Source organism: Coregonus clupeaformis, chromosome 23 (assembly GCF_020615455.1).
Source record: "Coregonus clupeaformis isolate EN_2021a chromosome 23, ASM2061545v1, whole genome shotgun sequence".
NCBI lineage: Eukaryota > Metazoa > Chordata > Actinopteri > Salmoniformes > Salmonidae > Coregonus > Coregonus clupeaformis.
The window spans coordinates 31,765,544-31,782,055 of record NC_059214.1 but is presented as its reverse complement, the minus strand read 5'-3'; the positions used below and the strand labels follow the sequence as shown (position 1 = coordinate 31,782,055).

The 16,512-nt window shown below is 42.2% G+C and overlaps 1 protein-coding gene across 2 annotated transcripts; it reads left to right on the top strand.

Annotated features, from left to right (window-relative positions):
• The first annotated feature begins 399 nt into the window (after positions 1-399).
• LOC121536840 (lysophosphatidic acid phosphatase type 6) lies at positions 400-14,750 on the top strand. Of its 2 annotated transcripts, none has more exons than XM_041844435.2 (11): positions 400-699; positions 1,130-1,353; positions 1,730-1,858; positions 4,651-4,781; positions 5,843-5,922; positions 6,020-6,107; positions 6,238-6,370; positions 6,565-6,665; positions 6,917-7,009; positions 10,762-10,927; positions 13,301-14,750. In XM_041844435.2, exons 2-11 carry the CDS (start codon positions 1,135-1,137, stop codon positions 13,433-13,435), a joined length of 1,275 nt encoding a protein of 424 aa, XP_041700369.1. In that variant the 5' UTR covers positions 400-699; positions 1,130-1,134; the 3' UTR covers positions 13,436-14,750. The 2 variants fall into 2 exon arrangements, with proteins under 2 accessions (XP_041700369.1, XP_041700370.1); XM_041844436.2 differs by having other exon boundaries at positions 1,125-1,353.
• Positions 14,751-16,512: the final 1,762 nt, after the last annotated feature.

Sequence of the window (16,512 nt, the reverse complement as noted above, 5' to 3'; positions counted from 1 at the left end):
TTGTCGTTTTCACGTCACTACCAAATATGGTAGTGAGAGGAAGCCCAATGGCAGGCAGTGGGAGATGATGAAACCAAATGGATTTTGGCCGACATTCTGCAAATGTTCTCATCGATGAAACATTTGATCTCAATACAGTTTTCTGTTCCCGAAACTAAAATATGTTATGAACAGAGTGGACTAAAATGTGTAGACTTTACCCTTTGCAAAAAAAATCGCGTTGTTTAGGAGTGCAAAGGCGAATTGAGGTATTGTACACGCGCACTTCACATAGTAGGCGTTCTCTAACGGAAATATGCAGATGAGGCTAGAACGCGCCAATAGGATCTCGCTGACTCGTGCTTGGCTCTGCCCCCCTCCTTGTTTGTTCTGCCCACCATGGCTCATTTGTTCCCATTGGAAACGACAGGGTATGGCCTATCTTTGTTAACTTATAAAACATATTTGTAAAAAGTGGCGTAATACAGTTTATGGGGGGAGAGGGAAATGACGCATTTGGGCAGCTTTTTCGGGAAGAGTAGTTTACCGCTACCATTGATTCGCTTTCAAAGCATGGATCATACCAGAAAGGACTACATATTCCAAAAAACCTTTTGTCCTTAACCGGTGCCGTGTTTTCAAAATAGCCGGAGTTAGTCCATAGCGGATTTTTATCTGAAATATTTGTTGGCTAGCAAACTGTTCCAGTGCTTATTAAAAGTAAGTACATTTCAGTTCAAAATCGTGTGCCATTCAAGTAGCTTGAGATGGAATGTTAGGTAACCCCAAATCGATAGAATGACGAATTTCTGACGTTTGACATTTGTTGATCTCTGTAACGTTAGCTAGCTAACCTTCAGTCTGCAGCAAATGCTCGATCTTGACGGCTAGCTAGCTAACAGTCATTAGCTTAGTGGCAGCCAACTTGTTCGTAGCTCCTGCTTCTTAACTTGCTTCCATCGCCACCAAAGTATCAAGTGCCAGGTTCACCCAAACTGCAGTTGTATAACTACCCGGAAAGAAAGTTCGGAATCGCTAACAACATTACAATTTATTAAGTTCATAAACTGGTTCGCTGTAAATGATTGACAGTGTGCTAGCTAAATATGTTTTCAATGTTGTAATTGGGCGGTCTGTCTCGGCAGCACAGTAATCATGAGGATGAGGAACCTCTGGACCAAAGCTGGTGTTCTGGGCTCGGTGTCCATGGCGTTCGGATCCATGCTCTGGTCTCAGAAGAAGACGGAAACTAATCAGACGGGTTCGAACCCCGCATGCACGGAACCACCTTCTCCTTACGAGCTCAAACTCGTGCAAGTCCTGTTCCGCCACGGAGCCCGAACTCCGCTGAAGTCTATACCGGATGTCATGGAGGTGAGGGACCACCGGTGTCAAAGATGGTGAATAAATAAAGATGTCCCACTCAGGCATTTTACCATAGAAAAAAATGGTCAGTTCCGGTCTGCTTAACGGGGTGGTTCTCCCATAGGCACCAATGCATTAGCAGCTGGGTGTGAATGATCTGCTTAGTTAATTGACGGTATATGAACCAGAAAAAATGAGGGAGTGGGATGTCTCGCTTCCTCTTCCGTCTCTGCCTGTGTCATGCAAGAATATATGACTGACCTGATGCCCTGTTTCCCAGGACTAAAGTTGAGGGAAAGCCGTTCATGTTTAGCCTCATTGGCATGCTGAAGGTATGGTCACTAGTATCTGAAAAGCTAAAATACTTCCTTGTCCTGTCTCTCAGGCCCAGTGGGTGCCTAACCTCCTGGAACCCCCAGCACACACACAGATCAACTACGTGGTGACAGACCTGGAAGGAGGTCCACGGCCCTCCTCACCGGTGGAGGACAGCTACCGGGCCAACATATTGACCGTGAGTGTGTGTGTATGAGCGAGCAGAGGAAGTAGTACCTAGAGAGAGAGGGTCAGGGTGAGGAGTAGGCGCTTTGATAAGAATGGTTAGGGCTGTTACGGTGACCGTATTACCGCCACACCGTTGGTCACGAGTCATGATGGCAGTCAAATTCCACGTGACCGTTTAGTCACAGTAATTAGGCTTCTCCTAGCTCTGATGCTGCTGATGGTCATTAGTAGCTTACCAAACTTGCTAACTGCCTGGTACTCAGCACTGTATTGTTCCTCTAATCACTCTGACATCAATGCAAATGTAATTGAAAATCTAATCAAACACTTCATGAGAGCTCATGTTGCGCAACATTTCTATAGGCTATGCAATTGGGTGAGAAAACAGAGTGATGGCCTCTATTTAAAAAGAGGAGTATCCCATCAGCTTTCTATAGACCTACTATATTTATTTCTCAACTTTCCTAATATTAAGCACATTGCTTCTCTTTACAACAGGAGTATAGCCTACCTGGCTGTCATGAAAATGAACCATGGGAAAAGCGTCCTCCATTCGCTATTTAAGTGCATAGATGACATGTATTTTTTTCCCCATTCTAAATCAAAACAAATTTCACACAAATATTATTTAGTATATTTGAAGACAAGATTAAATCAAGAATAGTCTGATGGGTGACAATATTAGCCTATCACTTGTGAATGATATATTATCACTTGTGAATGATGCCCAGTTTGTGTGCAGTAAGGGAAGAAACAGCGAATGCCTTTAAAACAAAAGTTTTCAAATCATAGTCGCAGACCTCATGTAGCCTAGCCCATAGGCCTATATGTTTTAATAAGGTTTGTATCACAACTAAAGTGGCCAAATAAGCAGCGCGTGAGTTTCAAGTTTGGGGAAGATAATTTTCACCATAAAAATGCACCTTTATAATAAAAGCATTACATGCGTAATTGTATTTGCGGTCACTTTTGAGAATGGTGTTTTCCCGTTAATTGATTGCATTTTGGAAAATTCGCACTTGTAGCCTACTGCCGTGTGCGCCTTAATGCGCTTATAATGTAAAGAAATAGCCTAATAGTTTGTCAACATTTTAAGCGAAACGTTCTGATCTGTTGCATCAGCCTCATTGCTTAAAAATGTTTTTTGATGCTAGTGGTTGTATTAATTTGGGATCTATCGCATCCCACAACTATCCCAGACTATGTTTGGAATATTTCTTTATTTGCCTCGATCCTGACTAGTCCCTACCTCTGAAAAACATCCTCACAGCATGATGCTGCCACCACCATGCTACACCGTAGGGATGGTGCCAGGTTTCTTCCAGACGTGATCTTGGCATTCAGGCCAAAGAGTTCAATCTTGGTTTCATCAGACCAGAGAATCTTGTTTCTCATGGTCTGAGAGTCTTTAGGTGCCTTTTGGCAAACTCCAAGCGGGCTGTCATGTGCCTTTTACTGAGGAGTGGCTTCCGTCTGGTCACTCTACCATAAAGGCCTGATTGGTGGAGTGCTGCGGAGATGGTTGTCCTTCTGGAAGGTTCTCCCATCTCCACAGAGGAACTCTGGAGCTCTCTCAGAGTGACCATCGGTTTCTTGGTCACCTCCCTGACCAAGGCCCTTCTCCCCCGATTTCTCAGTTTGGCCGGACAGCCAGCTCTAGGAACAAGCCTGTCTCGGAGCTCTACGAACAATTCCTTCGACCTCAAGGCTTGGTTTTTGCTCTGACATGCACTGTCAACTGTGGGACCATATAGAGACGTGTGTGCCTTTCCAAATCATGTCCAATCAATTGAATTTACCACACGTGGACTCCAATCAAGTTGTAGAATGGATGCACCTGAGCTCAATTTCGAGTCTCCTAGCAAAGGTTCTGAATGCTTATGTAAATAACTTATATTAGTTTTTTATTTTTAATAAATGTGCAAAAATGTCTAAACCTGTTTTCACTTTATCGTTATGGGGTTATTATGTGTAGATTGCTGAGGATTATTATTTTTTAAATCCATTTTAGAATAAGGCTGTAACGTAACAAAATGTGGATAAAGTCAAGGGGTCTGAATAGTTTCCGAAGGCACCTGTATGCCTCCTACCTACACAAATTACTCATCATGCAAAATACATTTGCTAGCCAGCTCCTCTAATTACCTGGCTCCATCTGCAACTTTGTTTAAGAAACTCAATATCTTGTCTATTAACGACATTAACGTACACCAATTATGCACTTTCATCTACAAATACTCATACCTCTCATACAGTTTACCTAAACCCTTCAATGGATTCTTCCAGGTTAGTTCTGAAATCCATAGATCTAACACTGCAATAACCTTCACCATCCCCACTGCAGCACCTCACATAATCAATTCTCTATCAGATACTTAGGTACCATACTCTGGAATTCTTATCTTCACATTGCCAAAACCTCATCATCCCATAATAACTTCAAGCAAAGACTGGGGGTCAGCCTGATGTACCAAACTACCCAATAATCCCCTCCATGTAGCCTAACTCTCACACACACACATGCACACACACACATAATCAAACATGGTTTTTCTTGTATACTGAGTATATCATATACAATTATAATTCATATGCTTTGTTTAACTGATTGAACAAACATTTTTTTTAACGTATATTTGTGGTGTGGTTTTCATATCAGCCCTTTTGGGCTTCCAACCTCACCTGCACACTGTCTTTACCAGTTTTTTTAATCTGTACTGTTTTGTCTTTCACTTATTTTCTTTGGTGCGAATAAATAAAACCTCAAATCTAACCTTTGACCCCTGTCTCTCTCCCCTGCAGGGGGGTACGTACCCAGGTCAGTTGACCACGGTGGGCATGCAGCAGCTGTATGAGCTGGGAGAGAGGCTGAGGAAGAGGTACATCCAGGACACGGCCTTCCTCAACCCCACCTTCAGCCCTACAGAGGTCTAGTAAGTACCACATCCTTCCTCAACCCCACCTTCAGCCCTACAGAGGTCTAGTAAGTACCACATCCTTCCTCAACCCCACCTTCAGCCCTACAGAGGTCTAGTAAGTACCACATCCTTCCTCAACCCCACCTTCAGCCCTACAGAGGTCTAGTAAGTACCACATCCTTCCTCAACCCCACCTTCAGCCCTACAGAGGTCAAGTAAGTACCACAGCCACATGTGCTCTTGACAGTAGCCTGGTAGTCACATTCTGGTAGTCACGTTCTGTAGCCAACTCAGTCATTGTTTGGCTTGACAATGACAAAGAAGTTGGCTATAAAGCAGATCCAGATCTAGGTAACATAAAGGTAACCTAGGTAACATCAGGCTAGCTAACATAAAGGTCACTTAGGCAACAAGAATGGCTTACCAAGAAAAACGTCAAAAATGACTAATTGGAGCACTCAACAAAAAAAGGCATTCCTTTGTTTGCTGAAGCGTAAAGGACCACCTGAACTGTCACCTAGGTAACATCAGGCTACTGTAGGTAACATCAGCCTACTGTAGGTAACATCAGGCTACTGTAGGTAACATCAGGCTACTGTAGGTAACATCAGGCTACTGTAGGTAACATCAGGCTACTGTAGGTAACATCAGGCTACTGTAGGTAACATCAGGCTACTGAAGGTAACATCAGGCTACTGTAGGTAACATCAGGCTACTGTAGGTAACATCAGGCTACTGTAGGTAACATCAGGCTACTGTAGGTAACATCAGGCTACTGTAGGTAACATCAGGCTACTGTAGGTAACTCAGGCTACTGTAGGTAACATCAGGCTACTGAAGGTAACATCAGGCTACTGTAGGTAACATCAGGCTACTGTAGGTAACATCAGGCTACTGAAGGTAACATCAGGCTAGGTAACATCAGGCTAGGTAACATCAGGCTAGGTAACATCAGGCAAGGTAACAGAAGGCTAGGTAACATAAAGGTTGAAGACATAATACCACAGTACATGTACAAGATATTGATATATTATTCTAATGTATAATATATATGCAGTTTCTTCTCTCTCTCCCAGTGTGCGTTCCACTAACATTGTGAGGACAATAGAGTCTGCCAAGTGCCTGGTGGCAGGGCTGTTCCAACAAAGCCAGAGAGGTAGGTGTCACCATTTGTTTGTGTGCAAATGAGGGGTGTGTGTCATAGGCCAGTATTTCCTATCTCCTAATATTGCGCCCCCTCTCTTCTTCTGAAGACATGGTTTCCATTCTGACGACTGAGGCAGAGTCAGAGATCCTGTACCCTAACTACCACGGGTGCAGACTGCTCAAACTCCTCAGCGGGTGAGTGACTGGCTGGGTCCCTTTCTTGTAGATTTTTGTGATTGGCTGGATCTCTCACTTGTTAATGTTTGTGATGGGATGTTTCTCTCTTGTTGATTTTTGTGATTGGCTGTGTCTGTGTGTGTTGTAGTCATCGCTGGGCGGAGTCGTCCACTCTGCCAGACATCGCTGCGGACCTGAGGAGCATCCAGAGTGCTCTGGGCATCGCTGCCCACCAACGGGTTGACTTCATCCTCATCAGGGACGACATGGTGGCCAGAGAGGTGACACAATGCAACAAAGATACAATAGCCATGACTAAAACATAGCCTAGTAAAATATATATATATATTCTTAATTTCAAACCTTTTGTTACCAAAATGTATTATGAGATCCAACGGTATAAAGAGTGATACTGTCATTTCGTTTGTGTTGCATAGAGATTTTAACATTACAACATGTGTGTGTATTCTAATAGACACATGGCCTGCCCTGCCCACCAGCCCTGGACTCCTGGAGGAACACCGTGGAGCAGAGGGCTGTGGAGATGATATGTCACATCTACGAACCCAGCAAGAGGTCAGGGGTCAAAGGGCAGTGGGATGTAAATACAGATCAGCCTGTGTAGAGGGTCGGGGAGTAGAACACAGAGACAATGTAGTTCCCTGTTTCATGAGCATAAGCTGCTTCCTTATTCCACATTCTGAAATCAGACTTAATTAGAGGTGTTTTAGATTATTCTGTCCCAAAAATACTTTATTCTGAAGAAAAAAATTCCCCCAAGACAGTTGTTTTCTTAATCTTATCTGGGGTTTGCTTGTTGTGATCAGGGAGAACCTGCAGCTGTGTGTGGGTCCCCTCTTCCACACCCTGATGGGTAACATAGAAGACCAACTACAGGGCACAACCTCAGAGCCCAACAGGTAAGCTGCTCTTACACTGATTGAATTCATTTTGGAACAGAGCTGCCTCCCGGGTGTGAACCGGGCTCTGGCCGACGACAAAGTGACGTAGATTTTAGCACGTGGATTAATGACTAGGATTCTGTGTTTTCACATGCAAAACTGATTTGCTTTTGATAAAATCGCTTTATCTGCCTTCCCAATGAAAACGAGTTAGAAAATTCAAACATACCAGTCAAGTTTGGACACACCTACAGTTGAAGTCGGAAGTTTACATACACCTTAGTCAAATACATTTAAACTCTGTTTTTCACAATTCCTGACATTTAATCCTAGTAAAAATTCCCTGTTTTAGGTCGGTTAGGATCACCACTTTATTTTAAGAATGTGTAGAGACAATTATTTATTTAAGCTTTTATCACATTCCCAGTGGGTCAGAAGTTTACATACACTAAATTAGTATTTGGTAGCATTGCCTTTAAATTGTTTAACTTGGGTGAAACGTTTCCCATAATAACTTGGGTGAATTTTGGCCCATTCCTCCTGACAGAGTTGGTGTAACTGAGTCAGGTTTGTAGGCCTCCTTGCTCGCACACGCTTTTTCAGTTCTGCCCACAAATTTTCTATAGGATTGAGGTCAGGGCCTTGTGATGGCCACTCCAATACCTTGACTTTGTTGTCCTTAACCCATTTTGCCACAACTTTGGAAGTATGCTTGGGGTCATTGTCCATTTGTAAGACCCATTTGCGACCAAGCTTTAACTTCCTGACTGATGTCTTGAGATGTTGCTTCAATATATCCACATAATTTTCCTTCCTCATGATGCCATCTATTTTGTGAAGTGCACCAGTCCCTCCTGCAGCAAAGCACCCCCACAGCATGATACTGCCACCCCCGTGGTTCACGGTTGGGATGGTGTTCTTTGGCTTGCAAGCCACCCCCTTTTTCCTCCAAACGTAACGATGGTCATTATGGCCAAACAGTTCTATTTTTGTTTCATCAGACCAGAGGACATTTCTCCAAAAAGTACAACCTTTGTACCCATGTGCAGTTGCAAACCGTAGTCTGGCTTTTTTATGGTGGTTTTGGAGCAGTGGCTTCTTCCTTGCTGAGCGGCCTTTCAGGTTATGTCGATATAGGACTCGTTTTACTGTGGATATAGATACTTTTGTACCTGTTTCCTCCAGCATCTTCACAATGTCCTTTGCTGTTGTTCTGGGATTGATTTGCTCTTTTCGCACCAGACAGAACGCGTCTCCTTCCTGAGCGGTATGACGGCTGCGTGGTCCCATGGTGTTTATACTTGCATAATATTGTTTGTACAGATGAATGTGGTACCTTAAGGCATTTGGAAATTGCTCCCAAGGATGAACCAGACTTGTGGAGGTCTACAATTTCTTTTCTGAGGTCTTGGCTGATTTCTTTTGATTTTCCCATGATGTCAAGCAAAGAGGCACTGAGTTTGAAGGTAGGCCTTGAAATACATCCACAGGTACACCTCCAATTGACTCAAATGACGTAAATTAGCCTATCAGAAGCTTCTAAAGCCATGACATCATTTTCTGGAATTTTCCAAGCCGTTTAAAGGCACAGTCAACTTAGTGTATGTAAACTTCTGACCCACTGGAATTGTGATACAGTGAATTATAAGTGAAATAATCTGTCTGTAAACAATTGTTGGAAAAATGACTTGTGTAATGCACAAAGTAGATGTCCTAACCGGCTTGCCAAAACTATAGTTTGTTAACAAGAAATTTGTGGAGTGGTTGAAAAACAAGTTTTTTAATCACTCCAACCTAAGTGTATGTAAACGTACGACTTCAACTGTACTCGTTCAAGGGTTTTTCTTTATTTTTACTATTTTCTACATTGAATAATAGTGAAGACATCAACACTATGAAATAACACATATGGAATCATGTAGTAACCCAAAAAGTGTTGAACAAATCAAAATATATTTTATATTTGAGATTCTTCAAAGTAGCCACCCTTTGCCTTGATGACAGCTTTGCACACTCTTGGCAGTCTCTCAACCAGCTTCATGAGGAATGCCTTTCCAACACTCTTGAAGGAGTTCCCACACATGCTGAGCACTTGTTTGCTGCATTTCCTTCACTCTGCAGTCCACCCATATGTAAAAATGTAAGCACACATGACTGTAAGTCGCTTTGGATAAAAGCGTCTGCTAAATGGCATATTATTATATTATTAGGTCGAGGGATTGTGGAGGCCAGGTCATCTGATACAGCACTCCATCACTCTCCTTGGTCAAATAGCCCTTACACAGCCTGGAGGTGTGTTTTAGGTCATTGTCCTTTTGAAAAACAAATGATAGTCCCACTAAGCGCAAACCAGATGGGATGGCGTATCGCTGCAGAATGCTGTGGTAGCCATGCTGGTTAAGTGTGCCTTGAATTCTGAATAAATCACAGACAGTGTCCCAGCAAAGCACCATCACACCTCCTCCATGCTTCATGGTGGGAACCACACATGCGGAGATCATCCGTCCACCTACTCTGCGTCTCACAAAGACACGGCGGTTGGAACCAAAAATCTCACACAGACCAAAGGACAGATTTCCACCGGTCTAATGTCCATTGCGCGTGTTTCTTGGCCGAAGCAAGTCTCTTCTTCTTATTGGTGTCCTTTAGTAGTGGTTTCTTTGCAGCAATTCGACCACGAAGGCCTGATTTACGCGGTCTCCTCTGAACAGTTGATGTTGAGATGTGTCTGTTACTTGAACTCTGTGAAGCATATATTTGGGCTGCAATCTGAGGTGCAGTTAACTCTAATGAACTTATCCTCTGCAGCAGAGGTAACTCTGGGTCTTCCTTTCCTGTGGCGGTCCTCATGAGAGCCAGTTTCCTCATAGCGCTTGATGGTTTTTGCGACTGCTCTTGAATAAACTTTCAAAGTTATTGAAATGTAATGTCTTAAAGTAATGATGGACTGTCGTTTCTCTTTGCTTACTTGAGCTGTTCTTGCCATAATATGGACTTGGTCTTTTACCAAATAGAGTTATCTTCTGTATACCACCCCTACCTTGTCACAACACAACTGATTGGCTCAAACGCATTAAGAAGGAAAGAAATTCCACAAATGAACTTTTAACAAGGCACACCAGTTAATCGAAATCCATTCCAGGTGACTACCTCATGAAGCTGCTTGAGAGAATACCAAGAGTGTGCAAAGCTGTCATCAAGGCAAATATAAAATATATTTTGATTTGTTTAACACGTTTTTGGTTACTACATGATTCCATATGTGTTATTTCATAGTTTTGATGTCTTCACTATTATTCTACAATGTAGAAAATAGTAAAAAATAAAGAAAAACCCTGGAATGAGTAGGTGTGTCCAAACCTTTGACTGGTACTGTATATTTTATGGAAAAGAGATGCATGTTTCTGAATGATGCATCATGCTGCATTGGTGACAACATGAATGAGCGGTGCAGATTACGGTTCGATTTGAGCAAGGAGCACCTGCAAGGGCTTGATGATTAGTTGACAAGTAGATTCCGGTGTGCTTCTCCGGGGCCACAACAAAAATATGTACTGTTGGGAGGTACTGTTGGGGGTACTGGATGACTGCAATAGAAAACACAGCCAATAAGAGATTTGTTGAACTGCAGATCTCAACCCAACCACTTGATGGTAGCAAATGTCCTTTTCTAAATGGCACAGTCTTCGTTTTTCGTTCGCTACCCCTACTCGTTGCTGAACATCAGAAATGATCTGAGGGCATTTTCACATATGTGTTTTATCTCTCAGGAAGCTGTTCCTGTACTCTGCCCACGACACCACTCTGATGCCCTGTCTCATGGCTCTGGGTGTTTTTGACATGCGATGGCCACCGTACGCCGCTGACATCACCCTGGAGCTGCATCAACACAGGCAGACCAAAGAGGCCTTCATTAAAGTGTCCTACATTGGCAAGGTATGGTCTAGGGCAGGGTTTCCGTTAGCCGGCAATTGCCGGCTTTTGGCCAAAAATAAATAAATAAAAAGCCGATAAATAAAACTGTTGCCGGCCAAAATGACCGGGAGAAAAAATATCCCATTGCACAGGAGGTTGGTGGCACCTTAATTGGGGAGAACGGGCTTGTGGTAATGGCTGGAGTGGAGTTAGTGGAATGGTATCAAATACATCAAACACGTGGTTTCCATGTGTTTGATGCAATTCTATTCGCTCCGTTCCAGCCATTATTAGGAGCCTTCCTCCCCTCAGCAGCCTGGTCTATAGGTTAATTAGCATAATTTAGTGGAATTAAATTGGCCTGTGTGTATCTTATTTATCCAACACAACTATCACACACTCACAGCATACAGAGCCTATTTTGAGCGGGATTTCTCCTGCAGCTCCTCAGCTGGTTGTTGCTGGAGTAAAACCTGCTTTTTTATCAGACCATTCATTGCACAACAATTCTAAATGCAATCCAGTGTTAAAAACAGTTTCAGTGCAGGATTAAAAATATCAACAACAAAAAACTCTCAGCTGGTAATTGAAGCAGGCCTCCCATTCACCATTCAAGTACAGTCAACAGGCTATCAGCACGTCACCCACCGCTTTACAATGTGAGCTGGAGGCAGTATGCATTTTGAAAACATACTTCATTGTTTGAAACCTGAATGTTTTATTACATATTATGAGGCATGTCTTACCTTGCTTCAAAGTAGCCTATAGGCTAAATCCCACCATGGAAACGTGGAGGCAATTATTTTATAAAGACTTCATAGGTGGCGCGTGAGTTTCAAGTTTGGGGAAGCTTACAATTTATCCTACCATGTCTACTGTTCTGCATGCCAGTTATGATTTTCATATGCGCATTTCCGTGGATTAGTTTCATTTAAATAATAACGTTTTTGTTTCTCAATCATTGTCACGTGGTTAATCAGAAGCTGAATTAAAATGATAAAAATCTAAAAGTTTAATGTCAACTAATGTGAGATCACCAGCCTCAGGCTAAATAAATGAGTGCATGGAACTCATAGCCTATAACTTCCATTGCTCTTTCACACCAAGGATTGGTGATTATCGAGGGTGATTGTTGGAAAGATTTTTGTAATGGCTTACTATGAGGAACTATAGTTTTAATATGTTATCATTCGCAATGGATGTAAAAAAAAAAAAAAACACTTTCCTACATTTCTGCGCAGAAGGCCAGGTACTTCTATGCGTGCTCAGGCGCCCTCAACATTATCAGGACAGAGTAACCAGACACATGCTCATTGCTCACATGGAGCACTCCAAACAAAAGACAATGAAAACATTTACAAATCTCTTAAATGATGTAATAAACCAAAACTTGTTTCTCACAAATTTAGCAGGTTGTGAACAGGCAAATTACTAATTAATTGCATTAACAGAAATTAATGTAACCAAATGATGGGATTTTTTTTTTTTATCAAAGGGCAAACAATTAACACAATGAAACAATGAATGCACAAGAATTGTCAGGAGACAGCTGAGCCATTCTGGAGAGACTGGCCTATATCTTCACCACACACCCCTCCCGCCGCCTTCTTGTCTCAACATTTTAAAATGATGCTCAAGACACATTATCTTCACACCTATTTTTGATGTTTTTCACTGACAGCCGCAACTCAATAATCAGCTAGGCCTATTGCCAAGCGCGCTGCCCAAATTGCGGCTTCCAAAATAGGCATCGGCCTACGAGCTTGTGATTTTGAAACAATCCACGTCATATAGCAACCCATCCTAGTTGTTGCATCTTTAGATTCCCCCTCTTTCTAAGTTTCTAACAGAGATGTTCATCTCTGTCACATGGAACCACTATCAGGTGCGCTGTTTAGAATGTTGTTTTCCCAGGTGTGCTCTTTAGAATGGTATGTTCCTGCGAATTGCATTTTGTCAAATGTTTGAATATTACATTTTATTGGCTGCTTCATTACATGAGTTGCATGTTCTGTTAAAATGCATTACCATAATCTAAATGTGATTTCTGTCATTCTGAGCACCGTGGGTGGATTCCCTAATGGGTTATGCACCCAATGCATATGGGTCCGGTAAATTTCTCAAATGGCCGGTAAATTACAATCTTCCCAGTCACATTGTCCAGCGCCATATATTCCGAACGGAAACTCTGGTCTATGGCGCAACCCAAGTGTGCTAGGGAAGAGGCAAGGCTCACAAAAGTGTGCACATATTTAAACACTTTCAGGACTCTCTTTCTCTCTGAGAAAGTTAGTGATCTCTTTTTGTGTGTGTGTCTGTCTTTCTTACATGTTGATAAGAGCGTCTGCTAAATGATGTAAATGTAATGTTCTTTGTTTCTCTGTGTGTCTGTAGGACCAGTTGATTCCAGGCTGTAGTGGAGTCTACTGCCCCCTGCAGGAATTCAAGCAGGCCTTCTCTAACTACTCTCTGACCTCTGAACTCTACGAGTCGCTCTGCAACCGCACAGAGAGCGTGGCCGAACCCTGAGGCTTTTGCACTCTCACTGTTACCAGCCACCGTGTTTACATCCCACCAGACATCCACTCTCCAGCCCTAGTCTAGCATTAGCCAGTGTATTAGAGTATGTAGTATGTTAGGATACCTCACTGTTTAAACCATGGGTGGGCAAACTTTTTGGCTCGAGGGCCATATCGGGATTTCGAAATTCGATGGAGGGCCGCACAGATTATTTTTGGACATTTTTTTAAAATAAATTTGCTGGCCAGAAAAGAAGTCATAATTTTTACATACTTTTTATCTAGTTTTAGACATTCAAGTGTGGCCTGGAGTGTTTTTGATAACCAAAATTATAATTCCCCCCCACATTTATTTTATTATAATTTTTAGCTCCTGCGGGCCGGATTGAATGGTCTCGCGGGCCAGAGTTTGCCCACCCCTGGTATAAATGCACAAAGGTAGCTTCACTGTCAAAGTGTATAGCTGACTTTGAAACCACACCCAGGGCGATAGGCATCCTGTGTGGTACTGCTTCTACTGGTTACTGGTTAAGATGGTCAGTTACGTGTGGCTCAGTTGGTAGAGCATGGTACTTGCAACACCAGGTTTGTGGGTGTGATTCCCATGGGGGACCAGTACGAAAATGTATGCACACTTTGGATAAGAGCGTCTGCTAAATGACTAAAATATGAAGATTAAGAAAGTTTTACTTTACAAAGTAAATCTGAATTATATTGAAATAATCTGGTGATATTATGTCTAAAAAAATAAGTGTATTACCAATTATATTAATAAGTTTCTTTCTGCAACAGTACTATGCACAGATGTGCATTTATGTCCGTAGATACACTGCTTTTACCTGGTTATTACTTTATGCACAGCACCATAAATGACAGGCACCAGATTATAAATACTGTATATTGACTTTCTGAAATGTTCTGGCTTTGTTGTTTTTCAGAGTGAACCAAAATGCTTCATAGCAAACTGCAATCTTCTCCTCAGGGGAAAACCAAGCACTTCATGTACATAGTGTTCATTAACAAAGGGTACCAAAATGTATGGCGTGTATGAGAGTGTGTGTGTTTACCCACTCAGAATCATTCATTTTAGAACCTTTTTAAAAAGGGAATTATTCTGCTTACGATATGTTGTGAGTGAAACAGTAGGTGCCTTCTTTTAGGAATATGTTGATTATATTGAGTGTATAAATTATATGCATGGATATATGAGCAAATATACACTACACATTGGAGTGATTATTTGTTGTAGGTCTCATCATGGGGAGTTGCCCTGAAATTCTTAGACTTTAGAGTGGTGGTCATTAATAAAGAGTTGGTCAATGCTTTGTCTGTCTCTAATGTGCAACACCAGTGGTCATATGGTCAGTTAGTGGTCCTCATAGGGATACCTGAACCACACCTTTCAGTCATGCGTTAGATCATGTATCATAGACGACTGTATGATGCAAGACAAACGGGCGCCAAGACAATAGGTGCGTTCGAGCAGATCAGTTGTGTTAAGTCAAGTTAAAAATAAAAAAATAATTTTAAAAAATGTATGCACGCATGACTGTAAGTCGCTTTGGATAAAAGCGTCTGCTAAATGGCATATTATTATTATTATTAAGTCGGTGAAAATCGTTGGTCACCACTTATCAAAAGGTGTTGCTTTATGGGGATAAAAATTGTCTGACTAGCGCCAACATGTTGACTGCATGAACTTGACAAAAACCATGTGATCAAGGTCATGATGTTTTGACTGCAAGTTTCTGCAGTTTCTCTAGAGACGGAAGAGGAAGCAAGACATCCCACTCCCTAATTATTTCTGGTTCATATATACTGAACAAAAATATAAACGCAACATGCAACAATTTCAATGATGTTACTGAGTTACAGTTCATATAAGGAAATCAGTGAATTGAAATAAATTCATTAGGACCTAATCTGGATTTCACATGACTGGGCAGGGGCACAGTCATGGGTTGGTCTGGGAGGGCATAGGCCCACCCACTGGGGAGCCACCACTGGGGAGCCAGGCCCAGCTTAGCAAAATGAGTTTTTCCCCACAAAAGGGCTTTATTACAGACAGAAATACTCCTCAGCTTCATCAGCTGTCTCACAATCCCGCATGTGAAGCAGCCGGATGTGGATGTCCTGGGCTGGTGTGGTTACGAGTGGTCTGCGGTTGGGAGGCTGGTTGGATGTACTGCCAAATTCTCTAAAATGACGTTGGAGGCGGCTTATGGTAGAGAAATGAACATTAAATTATCTGGCAACAGCCCTGGTGGACATTCCTGCAGTTAGCATGCCAATTGCACGCTCCCTCAAAACCTGAGACATCTGTGGCATTGTGTTGTGTGACAAAAATTTACATTTTAGAGTGGCCTTTTGTCCCCTGCACAAGGTGCACCTGTGTCATGATCATGCTGTTTAATAATCTTCTTGATATGCAACACCTGTCAGATGTATGGATTAATTTGGCAAAAGAGAAATGCTCACTAACAGGGATGTAAACAAATTTGTGCACAACATTTGAGAGAAATAAGCTTTTTGTGCATATGGAACATTTCTGGGATATTTTATTTCAGCTCATGAAACATGGGACCAAAATGTTACACGTTGCATTTATATTTATGTTCAGTATAGATGGGTTTGCTGACAAAGTCACAAAAACAATGTGCACTCTACAATGGGGCAGAAGTCTGGGAGTTGTGATTCCGGATGGCCAGATGCCTAGCAACAATGACAAGAAATTGCAATCTGGGGAATCGCAAGTAGCTTGTTTCAGCCAGTTTCATCTTGTTCCTGATACCATGTTTTGTTTTGAGGTGTTTTGACTGATTTCATGTCAATGCTAATATGGCTACCATTCGCTAGCTAGCTAACCAACAACTAACAATGTATTTATGTTTTCAATAAACATTGGAGACAAAATATCGTTTACAGGTCAACATTCAATGCCAGCCCAGTCTGTTTTGCCCCATAGTTGCGCACGTCGGTTTTGTTGCTTAACAACCAACCCGTCTATACAGTCAACTACGATGACCAGACCCAGCTGCTAATGCATTAGTGCTCATGGGAGAGCCTCCCCATTATTAAGCAGACCGG